The sequence below is a fragment of the Pyrgilauda ruficollis genome, unplaced genomic scaffold (genome assembly GCF_017590135.1).
Source record: "Pyrgilauda ruficollis isolate IOZ18807 unplaced genomic scaffold, ASM1759013v1 scaffold32, whole genome shotgun sequence".
Taxonomy (NCBI): Eukaryota; Metazoa; Chordata; class Aves; order Passeriformes; family Passeridae; genus Pyrgilauda; species Pyrgilauda ruficollis.
In genome coordinates, this window is record NW_024524600.1 from 2,507,582 (window position 1) to 2,527,518 (window position 19,937).

A 19,937-nucleotide genomic window follows, 5' to 3' on the forward strand; every position below is an offset into this window, starting at 1 on the left:
GGGTTTATCTCAATAACTGGAGGAGAATAGAAGAGCCTTAAGTGCCTAATATTTCCCCTGGAGGGCCTGAGGAATGCCAGAAATACCCTCCTCATCTAGTAGGAAAATAGAGCATTTGGCTGTGTGTATCAGGTGTAAAACACTTCACAGACTTCAGGAGAAAGGTATGCAAGTCGCAGTGCACACTGTTGAAAACTATGCTATTAAAGGTACCAGAGTTCACTGCCTGCAGCTACTTACGCAGTTTGTGGAGAGCCTTTCTAATCTTTTAATTTTATATAATTATATTTGTTTGCAAGTGGAAAGGGTGGGGAAAATTTGGGGATTACTTTGGCAAAGATGTTGGAATCATAGTCGCCTCTAAGTTAACTGCCAATATTAATCTATCTTTTAATATTTTGAAATTATACTCCAGGTATGTCAGATTCCTGAAACCACAAAAATGTTGTCAGAGCAAAATTAAATGTATGTGTGCAGTAATAAGTATTTTAAGAGAAAGAAATATGTTGGCTGTAATGGATTTCCTGCTCTATTGCCTTCAAAGTTGTAAAATAGAAAGATTGGTATTAGAATTTAGCGAAAATCTTCCCTACAGGTATAATTTTCTCAGGAAACTCAATTTTGTGTAAATGATGCTTTGGGCAAAGGCGTTTCAGCAGGGAATTTTTTGCCATAATGTGTAAGGCTGACTGTACCATGTCCTGGTCAGAGAACCAAACCCTGAAGCAAGAAGAGCACAAGTCACACAGTTACTGGTCCTGCAGGCCACAGCATCATCTGCTGACCTGGCCACATGGTTAGAGGTTTGGCTCATGCTTTTGATAACTGTATTTCTGTTCTTCGAAAACATTAACATCTTGGTGGGGAAGTAGCTTTGTAACAGACATAAGTTATGTTTATGTTAAAAAAACCCTAAGGAGTAGGTAAGGAAAACTTCACAGCACCTGTTTTAGGGCATCTTTTCTGAGAACACAGTATCTCCCACACAGCACAGTTCTGGTGCATTGTTCTGATGCAAGGGGCTGTGAGGGAGAAAAGAGAGCAGCTGGCATTTCTGATGTGCACTCTGCAAACACGTATCCTGGAGAATATGCAAAAGCCTGTCTCTGAGCTGTCACTTTCTTCATTCTTTTTTCCTAATGTTTTTAATTGATGGTTTGAAAAATCAGACAGAGACAGAGGGGTACTTTTGCTCAGCCTTCACTTTAATTAAAATGACTGTTCTGAGGGGTTTTTTAACCTCCTGAATGCAAGAGAGTTGTTATTATTTTAAAAAGCAATTATGCTCTGATTCATTTTTGCAATGAAGCACCCGCAGCTGCTTAAACATCACAGCGAAGCAGGCACATCTCTGGCTACTTGGCCGGATTAGAATCCAGATGCTGCAAGGAAAATAATAAAGGCCTGTTTGACAAAGCATAACACAACACCAGGGTACGCTGACCAATTAAAAACTAGCTCACAAAACGTAAAATTCTACAGTTTCCAAAGGGAGACTCTGCTCAGATTTGTAGAGGTGAGGGATAAAAAAGCCCAGAAACCCCGGAATGTCCCTCGGCAGGGAGGTGGTTTTGCAGGCATCTCCTGCACCTTCGTAATGCAGAGGTTGTGCACTCGCAGATGCTCTGTCCCTGACGGTGTCCCTCCCCTGCAGCTTGCTCCTGCCACCCCGTGGGATCGGCCGTGCTCCCCCTGGGCCCCCGCACCTTCTGTGACCCCAGCACCGGGGACTGTCCCTGCAAGCCCGGCGTGGCAGGGCCCCGCTGCGACCACTGCCTCCCCGGCTACTGGGGCTTCGGGCCCTACGGCTGCCGGCCCTGCCACTGCGCCCGCAGCTGCGACCCCCACACCGGGGACTGCCTCAGCAGCAGGTGAGCTGGGGGGTCTCGCCAAAACTCTGATCTCAGCTCTATTTGCACATGGCAAGCAGGCTGAAAAGTATCCATTATGTCAAATACTTGGGGTTTGGTATGGGTTTGGTATGGCCAAGAAGTGGGGATAGAGTGGGAGCTGAGGCTGTGGTTCCCTTGGGTACCTGGCACACCATGGCAGGGCTCCAGCAATGTTGGAGTTTTTGCTCTCAGTGCTGGTGTTAATGTATCGAGTGTTTTCCATAACCTTCACAATTGTTTCCTCTCCACAAGCAAAATGTGAGCCTCAGGGACATCTGAGTGACACTGAAGGCTTAATTTTGCTGTTGTAACTCAGCTTATGTTGACTGTGGCTTGGAGTCAAGCTCTGACTTTTAGAAAACAGCACATTTTAATAATACCCCACTCTCCAAATCTGACATGTAGCTTTTTTTACCAGACTGAAGATATTTGTGGTATATAAATCCCTACAATGTATTTTAAACCCAAAATGGATCCATGATCCTCTCTGACAACGCTCAACCTATTAAACTTCCAAAACTGCCTCTTGCATTTACCATCATCAAGACACACGGTCACGTTGTGTCTGGAGGATGGGCTGGTAGTGGCCCTGCTTTCCACTGGCTCCTGGAAGAAGGTTGATCATCTCCCTTTCCCCTCAACAGCTCAGATGTTTCCTGGCACAATGAAGCACCTCCTTTCCAGGCAGTGCTCAACGAGAGCGAGCCCACCTGGGGCTGGGAGGATGAGCAGGGCTTCTCAGCACTCCGGCACTCTGGTAGGACTGCGGCTTTGCACGTGTTCCACCTGCCCAATCCCTCCCATCAGCAGCCACTGCAGACCTGCACTGACTTGTAGTTAGCACCCTGGCAGTTGCAGGGGGGAATGGACATTCCCGCACTAACATGTGGAGGAATTTCCTTGTGGGCACCTCCTTCCCCTCCGAGAGCCAGAGGAGCCTTATGGCTCATCCCATCAATGCAAGGATGTGCAAACCCATTAGACATATGCTCCGTGCCGAATGCCTGTACCCAACATTTATCTGTTGTGAGGCAAGAATTTGCCATCCCAGCTCTGAATTTCAAGGCTAAGTGCCCTCATGTTTTACTTGACCATCATGTTTTAAAGGTATCTTCATGTTCCCTCAAACTCGACAAACCAGCAACTTTATTTAAAGGATGGGGTTTGCCACTTCACTGGCAGGCACTTAGGGGATTTCTAACTCAGAATTTATTTCCCCAATACCCACAACGATTTTGGCATTGCTTGCTGCTTATGATGTGATTTGAGATGGTCTAGCATGCAGCTGGAGAAGTTATTTCCCTCCAGTGTTCCCAGCCTGGGGGAGGTGGGTGAAGGTTGGTGCAAGGCAGGCTGGCCCCGTGGGGCAGCATCAAGCTCTCCTCCCTTGCAGCTGCTGCATGCAAGCAGGCAAGCGTCATTTCCTCCATTTTCAGAGAGGGGCTTGATACCATCTCGAAGATACAATAATTGAGTTAATTGAGGGGAAAGCTCCATCATTTGTCTAGGCGACTTCATTTTAAACGTAAATAAGTATATCATGTTATTCTTTGTTCTAAGATCACGGAAGTCATTAATCTGCCTTAACCTCTGCAACATTTCCTTTTAAAATTTTGTCTGGTACATTACGGTGTGGAAAATACCACAGGGAAAGATACGCATGTTATTTGCATCCCAAGGCAAAATAATAAGGCCTTTGTTTTCCTTCTCTTCTAATTGTAAACAAGGAGTAATTGCCCTTGGACTAAGAGTCTGTATTCACTCTCAGTCTGAAAACAGTTGCAAATTTCTTTCTTTTTTTTGCATGAGGCTTGTGGACCACTTGAAAAACCTCTGGCAGTTCCTGGGCTCTGCCTGCAAATGCTCCTGTCTTTGAAGCACAATTCACAGCCATTTGCTCCCTTCTTTTTCCCCAGGTAAATGCGAATGTAAAGAGCAAGTTTTAGGGAATCCCAAGGTCTTCTGCGGGATGAAGTACACCTATGGTGAGTTGTGGGTGAGGGGGCTGTAAAGGGAAGTGCTGCAAGGCAGTGCAAAAGTGTATGTAAAACATGAGAGTCGCTGTGTGTGCACCACTCCATCCTGGCAAACCCACGGGATACTTAGGCTAAAGACAGAACTTCAGCCAAAATGTACAGGTATCGTGTTTCCAAGTCAAGGTGGGTGAATCTTGTTCTGTTACCCATCTCTCTTGCTATCAAAACACCCTTACAAAAATCATGGGAGGACGAGAGCTGGAAAGGTCCCTGGGAGGTTGTCTAGATCCAACACAGACTATAAACCACTGTTACCCAAAGTGGGTCACTGAAACGCTGTCTGTAGACAAGGGGCCCTAATCAGAGTCTAGAAATGACTGTATCTGAATGATACTGAATGTAAGGAGGGACTGTGATCACCACTCCACGGATAAAACATTTCCAGTAGCTACTGGGAACTCCCACTATCAACAAAGTTCAGCTTTTTTGAACAAAGTTGCAAGGGGATGATGTATATTGTCTATGTGTCTTTTGGATTTAAATGAATGAGAAGAAGCTCTTTGTTTCCCAAGACCTCCCTGGTGTGTGCCAATGCACTGCCTCCTTCATACTGTGGCAGAGCAAGGAATGCTCTGTGCAGCACTCCCTTCCTTCGCAAGGAATCTCTTGCAGGGGTCTCTTGCACCTGTTTCGTCTCACACTGAAGTTGAAAATGCACAGAGAGCTAGCCCATACCTCTGCAGGCTGCAGAGCAGCCCACAAAGTGGAGTTCAAGGGGTTGCCAGTTGTTGAAATGTAGCCCTGGATTAGTGATATTAGGAAAAAATTTGATTCTGCTCTGTTTTGCTTCCCAGCCACGATAATAACTGTGTTTAATCTTGCAAAAGATAAGCAACTGAAAAAAAAGAAAGTCACAAAACTTCCAAGTTCATAAATCTTATCTAAAGTGCACTCAGGCTTCCCCCGCTTTCATCAGTCAGCATGTGAAGGTGTCAGCTAAACTAGAGAGACAGATGAATTACGGGGCTCATCATGAGCTCCAGGAGGTCACACTGTGAGAGGCTGCCCTGAGCTTCCCAGCGTGAGTGCTGAATAAAGCACCACCAATATGGGGATACCTACCAGTACAGGTCGGGTGCAGGAGCTGAGCCCTGAGCCTCCACCTCACAGGGGCTCAGCAGTGGAATGCCAGGTGGTGGAAATGTGGGTATGAGTGAGCTCAAAATACTCCCTGATTTGCCCCAGTCCCCACCAATATCTCGCTTTCCTCCAATGAATTTGGATTTGGCAGCTCTGCAAAGCAGCAGGACTGGCACCAGGGTGGGATGAGGCTGAGGCCAGCAAAGTCTCCAGGTCCATCCCTAAATCAAATTGATTTCCAAAAGAGGGGAGGAACAGAAAGGGTTTGCTGAACTCTGGAGGAAAACGGGACCTCACACTCTCAGGGCAGTTCCAGGGGCCATGGCCAAAACATGGACCTCACACTCTCAGGGCAGTTCCAGGGGCAATTCTGCCAAAACTGGCAGAATTTCTGCCCATGGGTGTGGGGATGTACGTACTTCCCAGTAGCTGCTGTGATCCTGGGCTCCCCAGCAAGGAGCACTGGGCTAACTCCACTGTAACAAAGCAATTGTCCAGATACCAGCACTAGACCAAGAAAAAAGAAAAAAAGAGCCCTGTAAAGATGCTGTATATTCCTGGTTTTGAATTCCTGTATTCCCAGTGATCAAGACAAAGATCTTGTCAGCTCATGACAAAGGCTCCCATGCAGAAGTCAGTGTGAAGATCAAGAAAGTCTTGAAGTCTACAAAGCTGAAGATCCTCCGGGGCAAGAGGACACTCTACCCTGAATCCTGGACTAACAGAGGCTGCACTTGTCCCATCCTTAATCCTGGTAAGTTTGACTCCCTGAACAGTACATCCCCACCACATATACACAGATTTCATTCCTGCCCCTCTATCCCCTAATACCAATGAGCTGGGATTGCAGCCCAGTGATTAAAAATTACTGTCTGTTACATCACTTGGATTCCAACAGCAATCTCCATCAAATTGAAATTTCGTAGAGAAAAACTTGGTTCATCCTATAGGCTTTGAAACACACAGTTCTCTTTACATAGCATAGTAACAGGCTTTCAGTTTTACCAGTCTCTGTTCCCAAAGGGAGGGAGATGCACATCACACCATAATAGCATGATACATCTTTCAAAGCTAAAGCTAATTTGAATCCATAAAAAATAGGTAAATCTAATTTGAGTTGGGTTACTGCACTGAAGTTCTAATCTAAACTCAAGGGAAGATTTCTCTTTGAAAGTAACACAAATTTAGATCTACAAGATTTGGAAGAAATTTTCTTATGCAGTGAGGGGAGAGCTCCACAGTTTTTTCCCATCTTCTTTCACAGAAATGGAGCATAAGCAACAGTGGCTAAACAGTGCATGCAGTCTCCACTATGGACAAGGACATGCAGGTTCAGGGGTTTCTTCCACAGAGCAAAACTAAGCTCCAGCTGACACACCTCTCTTTATAACTCCAAGATAAATGAGCAGTTACCAACTAATTCAAATGAAGGGCTTTCTTTCCATGAGGTGTATACACCACTGGGAAATTGGCAATGGAAGCATTGATGCAGGTGCTGAGACATCCCTTTCATGTGCAGCACTAGGAGCTAGGGGGTACAGGGCTGTCTGTGGGGCTGGGCTGTGCAGAAGGGTTATTCACTGATGAGGTGTTTGCAGCCTTCTTTCATGTCCTCAGGAGTGACTGTCTGGTTTTGGAGGCAAGCTGCTGTGATAGCTCAGCTGTAGCTAGGAAGTCTTGTCAGGCACAAAGGTCAGATGAATCAGCAGCATTAGGTAGGGCCCTACTGTTTAAGTGCAGCAAGACTTTGGATATTGCTTTGGATATATGGAACACCATAAATCACTAATCAAATAGCCATAGCTGGTGTGTTTTTCCATATGCAATGAAAACTCAAGCAAGAAAGCCCAGATGCAGCTGCCTGAATATGAGCCTGAAGGAATGCAATGGAAGCTGTCCAAAACTGAGCCTGCAGGGCAGCCCCACACCTGACACCCAGCTTTGCCACTTGACTAACTTCAGAGGAGCTTCAGTGATTTTCCCCAATAGATGAAAAGACAGCATTAATCACAGAATCAGTGGAGGCCTCTTAGACAACAGCAGAAAGGTGGAGATGCAACTGTCTTTAGTGACAGTCCAGGTGTCTGACACATCAGGTGTTAATCCCTTGTTACTTCCTTGCCAGCTCTCATGACTTACACTGCAAAACTTGGTATTGTTTTGAAATGCAGCTGCTGGTCCCATGAGTATAAATTAGTCTCAGTCTTCATGTTGAAAAGAAGTTTGTTGCTAATAGGAAACTTGAAAACATCCGTTGAGTGAATCTTTAAGATTCAATTATGTCAAAGAGGGGAAAAAAAGATCCCAGATCCTTTTTTTTTTAATATTTTTTAAATTCATTATTTTCTTTAGCTACAACATTCATTTCTGAGTGGCTTGCAATACAATATGAGCAGATTTAACCCTCTATAACAGTAAGAGCTTATGTCCTACAGGTGCATAAACCAAAACCAGCTGGATGAAAAGTCAAGCTGACATAAAGCAATTTTCTGACATACAGCTATAATGGAAATCACATCTTCAAAAACATAGAGGAGATCAAAGATAAACGTAAAAGCAAGACAGATGTGTTTTTATACTATTTTATAGAAGTAAAGGGATACCAAAAGGAAAGTAGGCTCTTAAAGGCTCTGACAACGCAAAAAAAACCTGCAAACACTTATCAATTGTCTGCGGGCTATTTTCAGATGAAAAGCGTGCTCAAGTTCATACAAGGGGAACCTTTTCACCACCCTTGCACACCTTCTGCTTCACACACATACAGAGAGGCAGATTCTGCTTCTGGGGGACACTGAGCTGAAAGATTTAAACATCTCACCTGTTAGCAAGGTAACAGGAGCCCATCCCTTCCATGGCTCTGCCAAGCACAGGCAGAGAGGCAGAGAGCAGCCTGCCAGGGAAACTGCACAGCCTCAAGTCCTGGCTTGTGGCATCTCAGTGATTTGATTCGTTTTAATTTCACAGTTCTGTAGCAAACAGGTTGAAAATCTAAAAAGCCCTACACAGTCAGCAACCACAGCAATATTTGCTTGCTCTCTGAGTGTGTGTGACACATTTCTCTCTCAAGGGAAATAAATCTAGGAACCCTTGAAAAGTGATATTTTTAACAGCAGGATTGACTTGGCCAAAATTAATGTCTTTCAAAGGGCAATGCTGCCATACACCTATCCTGTGTTTACTTGGCAGAAGAGAGGATGTGCGTGCCCAAAAACTCAGATAAAGTAGAAAGCAAATTGCATTGCTTGACCTTTAGCTTGGGAGGCACCCTCCTTTGATTCTGGACTGCAAAATGAAAACCCAAAACAACACAAGCTGCTGCCAGGATGGAGTGGGATGGCTGAGAGCACCGGGGAAGGTCCATCTCCCATGCCTGGTTTGCACCAGTGCGTTGTGCTCCTCAAACTGGTGCAAGAAGGGGGAAGGAAGGAGTGGGTACAGGAGGTGTCTAATGCTGGCTGTACCCTAAATGTGCTGCAGTGGCATGCTTACCTTGACAGGGAACTCCTCCTGCCATGAAAGGGATTATACTCCTTATTATCCCCATTAATGGCACATTTGTGGCCCATTTGGGCTGTTTGGATCTGTGGCAGTGTTTCTTTAGCTAATTCAAGCCAAAGGCTTTGCTCTATCCCCCTATTTAGCAGTTGTTATTTGGTTCCAAGCACTCTTTAGAGTGAAAGTCAAGACCTGGATGCCTGAGGAAAGACCTGCAGCAGGACACTACAGGGACACACTCCAGCCCTTTCTATCTGTTTCTGGACAACCAGCTGGCTTTGTCAGACCCTGTTGTCATGTCTCTAAAACACCTGGCAGAGGCAGAAATTAGCAGTTCTTTAAAGTGTGACAGCCACTCCTTCAGGCTCTTCCAGGGTACTGCTGCCTGCACATTTAGTGTTGGCTCTCACTGGGGTCTGGTGTGCCTTTGCCTCCAAGGGGCCACTGGCCACGCTGAGCAAGATACCACGCACTGGACCATCCTGCACTGTTCCATTCCTTGAATTCACGGAACTGATTTCCAGGCCCAGATTTATGCAGGGAGAAGTGAGGCAGATGGCTGCCAAACGAGGGTAATAGCAGTTCCCAGAAGAGGTGTAAACTGCAGTGTTCAGCTTTCACTTATATTTAGAAGCTCACAAAGTCACATTTTGTGTACTGCATCTCTCTGACAGGGGTCATTTTGCCATAGATACAGATAGAGCTATAGATATACAGATATACGTGAGAGCCAATACATATAAATATTTCTTGGTGTAAGTGCTTTTTTACATGGGACTGGATATCCAGGCTGACTTTGCAGCTCGACAAGCCTCTTAAGCATGGTACTGTGCAGTCCCTGACCACTTTGCTGGTTTGCAGGCTTGGAGTATCTTGTGGCAGGACATGAGGACATCCGAACAGGCAGACTCATTGTCAACATGAAAAGTTTTGTCCATCAGTGGAAGTCAGCACTCGGAAGAAAGGTCTTGGAGATTTTGAAAAGAGACTGCAACTAGAGGTGTGCAACTGCCTAGGGCATTTCTTTATGCACAAAATGCAACAGCCTCCACAAAGAGAAGACCTCTAGCATGAAAACTGGAATGTAAGAAAATAGTGCCAAAACATGTAGTGAGGCATTCAGAGTTGTAGGCGCTGTCTAATTTAACCCTTTCTGGCCAATGTTCTTTCACTTGCCTATATCTTCCTTGTCAGGGCCTCACCCTGAGCCCTGCTCATTATGTTGAGGGAAACAAAGGGTGGTGGATGCTTGTCTCGCTCCAGTGCACTGTTGGAGCAACTCCCATGAAGCCACTGATCACCCAAGACTAAATTGGGGTGAATTTAGAAGAGCTACTGCTGAGAAACAAAACACTGCCAGTGCCACTAGTGTGCATCCTGAGTGACTTCCAGGGGTTCCCAGAGGATGCTGTGGGGAAGGCAATGGGTAGGTGCTGCCACCAGCGTGGCAAGGAGAACCACTCTTTAGAAACACCCCCTTACAGGTTAGGACATGGCACCCACCAAAGAGAAGTGGGTGCCCCTTGCTTTTAACCTGTTTGCCCTGCTGAAGGTTTCAAGGGCTAGATTCTCTGCTGATGCTGCTGAGGAGAGAGCTGCTGGAGTGAATCGAATCCCTCTGCCTTGGCACAGGCATGATGCAGGGCAGAGGCCAGCTCTCCACCCACTGCATGGCTGCAGAGAGGAGCCAGCTGCAGAGAGTGCAGTGTCTCTGAGCTTTTGTCCTTGAAGTGTTAAAAAATGAACCTAGCCCTAGTGTAAATATTTCATTGTATAAAGCACTTTACTACCTGCCACTTCATGGTGCGGGAAGTCTAATTGTGTTGGGGAAAGAAGAATTTGAAGGTGGCACATGGTAAAAAACTCCCTGAAACAGAAGCACTCCGGAGGACGCCCCGCAGTTGGACAGCGTTAACAGTATAAAGGGAATGGCCAGCCTGGCACTGGCCACTCAGAATATCTGAAGATGCAATCTGAAAGACAGAGTATTTGCACTGAAGTCCCAGCTTCAGACCAGCACTTGGACCCCGTGGGCAGGACTCCAGCAAGACTTTGCAAACAGAGTGGGGAGAAGAGACTTTGAGATAAAAATGCAATTGTTGGAGGAGAAAAACTCTGACTGCAGGAAAAGGAGTGGATGCAGAGAATGGAAAGGACTTGCATTCACATATCACAACCCAGCAATTCATGGTGGGCCTGGAGTTTATTTTATTTTTATGTTAGTATTTAAAACTGAACATTTTATTTGTTTTCTTCTGTGTTATTGTTTGCAATATATACAGCCATTATACTTCCTCATTAACACAGTATGAAATATAGCACAGTTTACTGCAGTTTTCAGCACTAAAATATATCCTTTCTGTAAAGCATCCTTAAACCACATTGCATAGAGTGTATTTTGTTGTATATCTTCTTTCCCCTCATGAGTGTGAGGGGAAAGAAGACATACAACACCAGAAAAGTCACTAGTCTACCAATCCACTTTATGTATGTATTTTTCTTTCAAGGTCCTGTGGACTCACAAAAAAAAAGATGCTATTTTGGTAATTTGTTTTTTTATCTCATGTATGTAATAAATATAATATGATTTCAACATCTTCTTCTCCTGTTACTGTTTATGCCAATGGCAGCAGGGTCTTCATGCCCGAATGAAAGAGCACAAGCAAAGATTGCACTGGGCGAGGGGAAGCTGCCGTGGGGGATATTTTCCTCTCTGGTTGGGGGGTAAAATGCAATGTGTGGTAGAAAGCAAAGTAGCATGGATGGCTCACAAAAATCCCATTTCACCTCTTGTTTTGGCAGGTTTATAAGTTCTTCTCATAAGAAGGGGAATTGTACCTAAATATTTTCAAAGCTGGCCAGATCCTTGCCTCCACACAGTCTTGAAGGCTGAGCTGTGGAGCAAGTACTTATAAGGAGCAAGTCGGGGATGGCAGAAATAAGGCTTGTTCCCTACATTTGAAACTACTAAGGGGAAACAAAAGGCTGTGGGAAACAAGTGCTATGGCAAAAGGTCTACAAAAACACTGCAGAGTGAAGTCAAGCATCAGAAATTAGTGGCCAGGGGGTCAAGACATAATCCACAGTGTGGGCAGCAGCTCCCCAGGTGGGTGGTTAATCAGTGACTGCAGCAGCACCCATCTCCCTGGTGGAGGAGAGGGCAGGGACAGGCTCCCCTGTGGAGGCACTCAGAGACCAGGAGCCTCCAATAGCTCTGTTTGGATTTAAAACTGTGAGTTTACCTGCTTGACACATTTTTAGCTTCATTTTATTTTAATGCCACTGAAAATACATTTGCAATGGCTAGGTGATTCATGTGACCTTGTGAGAGCTGGAGGGTGTGATTCCAATGTCCCAGCCTACTCAAGCACTGTAGGAAATCAGGATAGCTTTGTCAGCAGTGCTGCTCACAGCATCTTGTCTGACTCCTGTCCTAGCCTTGGAGCTGGGCACTGGTGGTTTCATGGAGGAAAGGGGTTAACTTCTGAGGGACAAATCTGCCCATGCCATTTCTGTCAGGGGATTGTGGCTGGAAGAAGTGTCCCATTACCAGAAGCAGGTGAGCTGGATATCAAATAATCACAGAATCAGTTGGGTTGGAAAGACTTCTGATATCATTGAATTCAAGCTTTGACCAATCACCACCTGATCAGCTAGACCATGGCACTAAGTGCCATCTCTAGATGTTTCTTGAACACCTCCAGGGATGGTGATTCCACCAGCTCCCTGGGCCGCCCATTACAGTGTTTAACATCCTTCCTGTGAAGGAATTCTTCCTGACGTCTAAGCTGAACCTCCCCTGGCACAGCTCAACACTGTGTCCTCTTGTCTTGTCTCCTTTCAGGTGATTGTAGAGAGAGAGAAGGTCTCCCCGGAATGTCCTTCTCTCCAGGCTGAACAATCCAAGCTCCCTCAGCCACTCCTCACAGCATTTACCCTCTAGGCCTTTTCTGTCCCTCTTTTCATATGAGATCACAAGATGGCCAGACAAGCCCTCCTGAGCAAGAAAAGTTTCTTTGGACGCTATGTCTTTGCAGCTCAGTGAGTTAATGGAAGCAGCCTGCCTGGTTTATCTGTTTACTCCCCTCTGTGAGTATATGTGAAGAGGATAACTGTCTCTGCCCACCTGAAAAGTAGATGTGTTGCTTGATGATTCCAGGAGTAGCAATGCCTTGACCAGTCCTTCTGTGTGACAAAAATCAGTGGCAGAAAAACCAACCCAGTCATAACCAAAGTTGGCAACAGCACCCACAGAAGGGTCTTTTCTTCCAGAACTGCCCCACTGATGCAGGCAAAGCTGAGGCCAGGCTGCCCTTTCTGGATTGTGCTGCTCCTGTCAAGAGGTGAGTGCTGGATTTTCAGGAACCAGAGATGGGAATTGCCACAGTTCTCCCTAGAGCATCTTCATGCTGTCCTTATGCCTCACCTGAACCTAAAGAACAACCTCTCTGCTGCTGAAGGAAGCGTGGTGGAGTCTTCCTTTTTCCAAGGCAGGAGGTCAGATGTAAGCAGTGGCCAGGGATCAGGGATGGGGGCTGGGGCTGCCTGCCAGAGCCCCGTGCTCCTGGTTGTCTGTCAGCACTGCAGGAGTGCGTGGTGTTGGTAAGCTGGGCTTGGCTGGAGGAGGTAAGGCAGGTGTGTTGGAACCAGCTGCCAGCACAGCACTGACCCTGGCTATCCACAGCAGTACAGCCCCTCCAGCACAGCAACACCTGACCCAAACCCGTACTCCAAGGCACTCACGGGACACCTCTTTCACTCTGGTGGACATGAGCACTCCACTCTCTGGTACATGAGCTCTCAGCAGGTGCTTCGGCACAGAGAAGGGAACACCTGGCTCCAGCTAGTTTTCAATGCCTCCTTGCACTCTCCAAGGTAAATCCTGTGCCAAAACTATTGTCAGGAACAGGCACTAAGCCACTGTGGCTTTCTCCACTGTCCTCTGCCACCACTGCTACCTGTGGAAGAAAGCAGAATAAGCCACACAGATCTGTCCATTAGTTTTCCCTAACATGAAGCTGGGTTCTTTGCGAAGGCTGTACTCAGAGACATCCCACATCCTCCCTGAGAGGTGGCCTTACACCAGCACCTGGAAGCAGGGTGAGTCTCCCCAGCTGTGCAGGGCCTTTGTGATGGGTACCTCTGCCCAGCCCTCCAGGAAGCAGGAGGTGATTAGGAGAAGCATCTGCTTTTATCCAGTTAAAGACCATTTTTCTCTTTGGATCACCTCAACAGACATTAACCATGCCTCTGAGTGCAAAGAGGGCCAGCAGAGAAGCCACCAGCAGGCCCAGCCACATCCATCCCTGCAGCCGCAGCTGGCCATGGGTCCCCAGCAGCATGGCCCCCTCCCCTAGGAAGCGCTACTGATGGGAGCCTCCTCATCCCAGACCAAGCCCTGGTGGGCTACAGAAGTGCTGTGCCCTCCTGCCATGGTGAGAGGCTGGAGAGGACTCAGGCAGTCACTGCCTGCATGTGCACAGGGCCACCCAGTCAGCGATTGCTTGCCCCTGAGGAATGCAATCTCCCAGTTACAGTGGAAAATTACAGGCGTGTTTAATATAGTTGCTCCAGCAGGCTAAATCTTCTGGGATATGACCATGTTGCTGAAAATGACTGAACATCTGGGACTACAGGCCTGCCTAAGTGGAAATCTGGGCTGGTATGGGTAAACATAGCCATTCAGGAACAAATAGCTGCAGTGTAATTTTTTTTTAATCTTTATTTTTAGTTATTGTATTGACTTCAATATCAACACAGGATAGAAAAACATCTCAAAAATGTCCGGTGGCTGCTGCCTCAGCATCCACAGGAGCTCTCTCTCTGATAAGGCTGGAGGGGATCAGCTGTCTGTGGGCCTTCTGGGCTGATGTGTTGATTTTTTGATGATGGTGTTTCCAAAGCATGCTCTTACCCAGGGGTCACAGTTTCTTGCTGCTTTTTTCCCACAGTTCAGCACAGTAACTCCATGAATGCCTTGTATTCCTTCAAGGGAAGGCAGTGATGCCTCAGCAAGCCTCAAAGGCTGGGAAATACACTATATATGGGAAACTTTTAGGCATATTGAAAATGTTAGCATGGCCAAGAGGCCAAAGTGCTGCAGCAGGCATTGGGAGAGCCACTCTCTGTGTCTAGCTCATCTCCTCACTTCTCCATAACTCTTAGGGGTCCTTTGAGCAAAAATAGTGCTGGGTTGTTTACAATACATGTGATGTATCACTGGTGTGATGCACTCACGGCTACACTTAAGCCCAGGCAAGTTCAGTGTCCAGAAAAATGTCATCATGCCCAAGCTTTGTTGCAATGCCACATGCAGTTCTAGGTATCTCCAAGTACTACCTGGACACTTTCTCAGCTGTAGAAGAAATGTAAAAGAAGTTTGCCAGGCCACTAAAGGTCTAGGGGGATTGTGGGCATGGATGAAAGTGTGTGTATGTGCATCCCCATGCTCACTTCTTCATTCCCAGATGGTGCTTACTCTGCTCATGTCTCTGAGCTCCCCCTGACCAGGCAGGTTGCTCATTCTGACTGCATTTCTGTCTTTGACCTCTTGTCTCAGATTTATACATAGAAATTAAGTACAGTTATTTAGCACAGGACATGGCTTTTAAGCCATCTGGAAATGAGGGCTGGCGAAAGGCCCTCAGGTCTGTATGAAAATTGTTGAGAAGAATAAAGTTGCTTCCTAAAGCAAACATTAGTGAAATTTCCCCAAACTGACTTGCTGGGGACATGGATATGCACCCCTTCTAGCAGGTGCAAAATGCAGCCCAGCTCCAGACTCAGGACACATGCTGAGGTACACAAACAGGTGAAAAAAGATCAAAACCAAACAACCACCCATTCAGCTGGCATTAACCTGGAGGAAAGGACATTCCTCACTGCAATTCCTGTGGCAGATTCATTCATGATCTCTACCTGGATCAGTAGGAGGTATTTTTCACATTTTACCTGAAGATATATACGTTTAAAAATATGTTTGCTCTCTGTCTCTGCTGTTCATCGGAGCTTTCCTTGATTTGCACCAGGTGCAACTCACATCTGGACCTCAAGCATTTGTGAAGCCTCTGTGTGGTCAAATCTGCTGCACAATCTCTCCTTGGACTTCACCTGAGTAACACCAGTTACTGAGAGATCAGAAAACATTATTTCAGATACACAGCCAAGGAGAGATTCACCTCCCCTAAGGTGAGGTGCTGGTGGCAGATGGTGGTCAGGACAGGATCCCCCAATCCCCCCAGGGGTGCAGAAAAGACCCAGAAGCACCCTGAGGGGTCATTAGAGCTGACCAGCTGCCCCACCGGGGCAGGGGAGGGGGCAGAAAGATGCACAGGTACTTGTGCAAGTTGAGGAGCATCAGCAAGGTGCTCCTGGCATAGAAGCAGAGGATTAAACTCATGCTTCAGGGAAGTTAAACAGAACAGAGGTGCAAGCAGGGACACTGTCACCTCTGTAGCTGTGGGCACATACAGTGACAAGGGACCCCAGCCACAGGAGACAAGGAAGCCTCAGCATTTGCCTCTTGCTGGGCATGGCTGCCTGGACCTGATCAGCCTCTTACCTTAGAGTGCTACAAGAAGAGGCCATTCCTTGACCTGCAGAGCAGGTCCTCAAAAAGGCCCCCAGAGCTGCAGGACTGGAACAGGGAGGGCGATTCAAGGGAGTCTGAACCTGGTCATGGCAACACACGCAGCCTGCAGTTGCCTAAGTGGGTTGAAAATGCTCATGTGGAGCTGTGTGTGCAAAATAAACTGCCCAGAGCCACTCTGCAATGCAAGCAACCCCCGTCTGTGCCATCAAACACCTCTGACACACACATTTTTTGAGGGATGCTGCCCCTGGGCAGCCCCCAGGCCGGGGCTTCAGGAGGGGATGGAGTGGTGCAGGGCTGTGCCAAAAGCCAGCCTGACAGCTCTGCGGCACAGATTCTCACCTTGCAGTGCCTGGGGAAGTTCCAGAAAACTGTGTCATTTATTCCCATGTCTGTACCTCCACAGAGGCAGCACATCCTGCCCCGTGACTTGGCCCTGGCCGCAGCCAACATCTACAAAGTCAGGAGGAAAAAAACAACAACAAGAAAACAGAAGCCAAGTTATGCAGCAGAGGGGGAACAAAAATATTTCCCGGGTCGCGGCGGGTGACCGGCAGAAACCCCGAAGGAAAGGCGCAGTAAATACAAAGCACGGCGGCTCGGACAAACAGCCCGGCTCGAGGCTCCGGGAGCAGCCCCGGCAGCGCTCCAGGGACCAGGGACGGTGGCGGTGCCCGCGGGACGCGCCAGCACTCCCAGTCCTGCTCGGGGACATAAACAGGACGCCCCACCTCTGGCAGATAGAGATCAGCTGGACAAGGCAGAAGAGGGAAGAGGCCGGGGCCCCGCTGCGCCCCGGTCACCTGTGAAATGACAAAGCATTACTGCAAATGACAAAGTGCGAGCGGCGCTGCACAGAGCTCCCACACCGCCGGCAGGAGGAGGGGACGATCCGTGCGGCTCCTGCCGCTCCGGGGTCTGCTCCCTCGCCTGTGCTCCACGCTGGTGACTATTTAACACACCAAAAGCAGTAACGACTGAATTCTTCTGAGCAAAAAGCGCTTATAATTGGATAATGGCCACTGAGCATCAGTAGGTGAGTTGCCGAAAGCCTGAAGGAAACCATGAGATTTTTTTTTTCCACCCACAGCACTATTATGAAGCTGACAAGGTCCTGCTCTCTGCAATTTCTATTAATTTTACTGCCTGACCTTCAAGATTTATGACAGCTTTGTCTGACATTCACGGGGCAGACAGGTATTGTTACATGCCGATGTAACCCAGGTAGCAGCCACGGGTTGTTCTCCACAAATGACTGCACTCCAGTCAGCTTTGGAAAACTCCCTGCTTTTTTTACAGGGAAATACTAAGTAAACGAGAATCACTTTAAATCCCATTCTCCCTTTCCACCCTCAGGGAAACACAACACATGCCAGAGAACAGAAATCACTGCTCATTCTGTATTCAAACAACAGGCAAGCTTAAATCCTTAGAAATCCTTGAATACCCAGCAGATGATGACATACACTGAGCCATACTATACCTGTCGTTTAAACCCTCTGTGACTTGAAAAAATCAAATACACTGCAGTTATACCAGCCAGGGGCAAAGGAAGAGTGACCAGCTGGTCATTCTTTTCCTTCCAGGACTCTGATTTCTCCAGCAGAGTCTTTTTTTTATCCTCTATGTAACAACCAAAATAGAGAGAAATAAAAAAGAACTAAAATAGCAACAGTACAAGAAAAAACACCATCAGGAGTTCCTGTTCACAAGGCTATCCTGGCATTCATCTGGGGCTGTTGACATATTTAATAGTCATCCGGTCTCTGCCAGCTGGATGCCAGCTTCAAACTCGAACCCACGACTGTGATAACTTCTTGCTTCATGTTACAGTTCAGGCACTGCTATTTTCCCTGCAGTGTGCTAGCAGAGCAGCGTCTTCTGAGGAACAGCTTATCTGAAGGCATCCTGAAAAATACACCTACATGGGCAATCTCCAAGTTTCCCCCACCTGGGGAAGCAAGGATTTTGCTTCCATGTTATGTTAAGGAAGGATTTTTTCTGAGTGAATTGTAGCAAAGAAAGCTTATTGCTTTGCTGTCAAAGGAATATGTGTGTTACCATCATTTTAGTACAATTTCTGTAATGTTATGAATGTTTCTTCATTAAACTGAAGAAACATTTTCATTTTAATTATCTGTAGCCCATGGAGATACATGTCTTCCCAATTCCCCCTCCCAAGCTGGTGCAGAATTGCAGTTCTGTTGGTGGATGCTGGTCCACCAGCATCAACCAACAGGCTTATACTAAGTGGGTTATACTAAGTGCTGTCCTAGGAAGTTTTCTCCCAAAAAACTGCAGTGTCTGAGGGCTCTGGGGCAATCAGAGTTTGGGGAAGAATCACTGTCCCCTTTGTCTTCTCTGGAGGATTTTGTTTTCCTCTCCTGGCATTACAGGGGAGCAGGGTGGCGCTGGGCCTTCACAGCTGGCAGTGCTCCCATGGTAAGACCACCGCACCTCCCACTTTCCACAGTCCTGACAGAGGCTTTGCAGCCCATCCCCTCTACCAGCAGGCCACTGTCAAGCAGCAGGATGGAGGCAGATGCCACTGTCTGGCTGCAGGAACCCCAGTGGCAGGGAACGCACGCTAGCTCACAGCCTGCTGGTGACAGCTTAGCTGCCATGGAACAAGCCTGCTGAGAACCAGCATGGCATTTCAAACTCTGTGGTTTGTATCCACCCACCTTGACATCCCTGGAAGTGTTCAAGGCCAAGCTGGATGGCACTGAGAACCTGGTGTAGTGGGATGTGTCCCTGCTCATGGCAGGGGGCTTGCAACCAAATGACCTTTAAGGTCCCTTCTAACCCCAAACCATTGTGTGATTCTGTTTTCCAGCACATATGAAAGCTCTCACAAAACATAAAGTCTGGCTTTGGAGCCCATCAAAGGCCACTTCTTGTAGACTTGGGGCAGGGGAGGATCCTTCACTGAGCATGCAGACATCTGGGAGCCAGTAAGGGTCATCTTCTGCGAGCCAGAGGTGCTACAGACCTCACTCTCTGCAACCAAGTGGGGTTTTCCTAATGGCTCACCAAGCGGGTTTATCCATGGCCCACAAGCTGCTAAGCACTACTACTTCCATTGCAATTTTCTCCCTGCCACTCACTGATTAAACTCTATTTTAATAATAAGCCATAAAGATTACTGACTCATCCTTTCTCTTACCATTAAGGAAATGGTCAATTGGTCAATTATATTAAGTATCATAAAACTCAATTAAAAAAATGAGATTCCTGTTAAGGGATCCACTTTTTTGCCCTTTATAAAGGAGAAACAACCTTCAGGTATCAGTTCCCAGCCAACACAACATTTGCATGTGTTATAATTAGATATTGGTTTTGTTGCTGCTCAAGGCAGTTATGGTGCTTTCCACTGCAAACCCACTTGAGCTGTGGGACTTGGCCAGTGATTCTGACCTTTTGTCAGCAATGAAATAAGAGTTATTTTTGAGAGAGCTGGTGCCTCCACATATTTTTTCCCTTGATGCTGTCATGCATCCATGATAACTTTATTAAGCAGAGAGGGAAATAATAACAGTGATACATTGTAGCATAAACTGGGAAGGATTTTGTTTAAATGCAAATAATACACAATAAAATCCATTTTGACTCTGTATCACATCGTGTGACAAGAGAGTGAACAGAGATAGCTACTGTTCTGAGCAAACTGACACAAAATAACACAGTTAATAAATTTTTTCCTTGACTTTGCCTCCCTCGCATTCACAGCCTTGGAGCCCTCCAGTATCTTTAGCTGCTGATACGCTGCCCACTGTGCTCGGTGTGACAGTGAACTCCAGATCCCTGTGCTGTGCCTGTCCCTCCAACCCTCGCTGTCCTGGG

At 46.9% G+C, this 19,937-nt stretch overlaps 1 protein-coding gene across 3 annotated transcripts in view; it reads left to right on the forward strand.

Moving 5' to 3' along the window:
* NTN4 (netrin 4) overlaps positions 1–11,098 on the forward strand; it is a 47,751-nt gene extending 36,653 nt beyond the window's left edge. For all 3 annotated transcript variants that reach the window (XM_041474231.1, XM_041474235.1, XM_041474232.1), the window contains exons 6-10: positions 1,655–1,871; positions 2,537–2,649; positions 3,809–3,877; positions 5,592–5,762; positions 9,365–11,098. In XM_041474231.1, coding sequence (XP_041330165.1) covers positions 1,655–1,871; positions 2,537–2,649; positions 3,809–3,877; positions 5,592–5,762; positions 9,365–9,501 — 707 coding nt within the window. In that variant the 3' untranslated portion in view covers positions 9,502–11,098. The remainder of the gene's footprint in view (positions 1–1,654; positions 1,872–2,536; positions 2,650–3,808; positions 3,878–5,591; positions 5,763–9,364) is intronic.
* Positions 11,099–19,937: the final 8,839 nt, after the last annotated feature.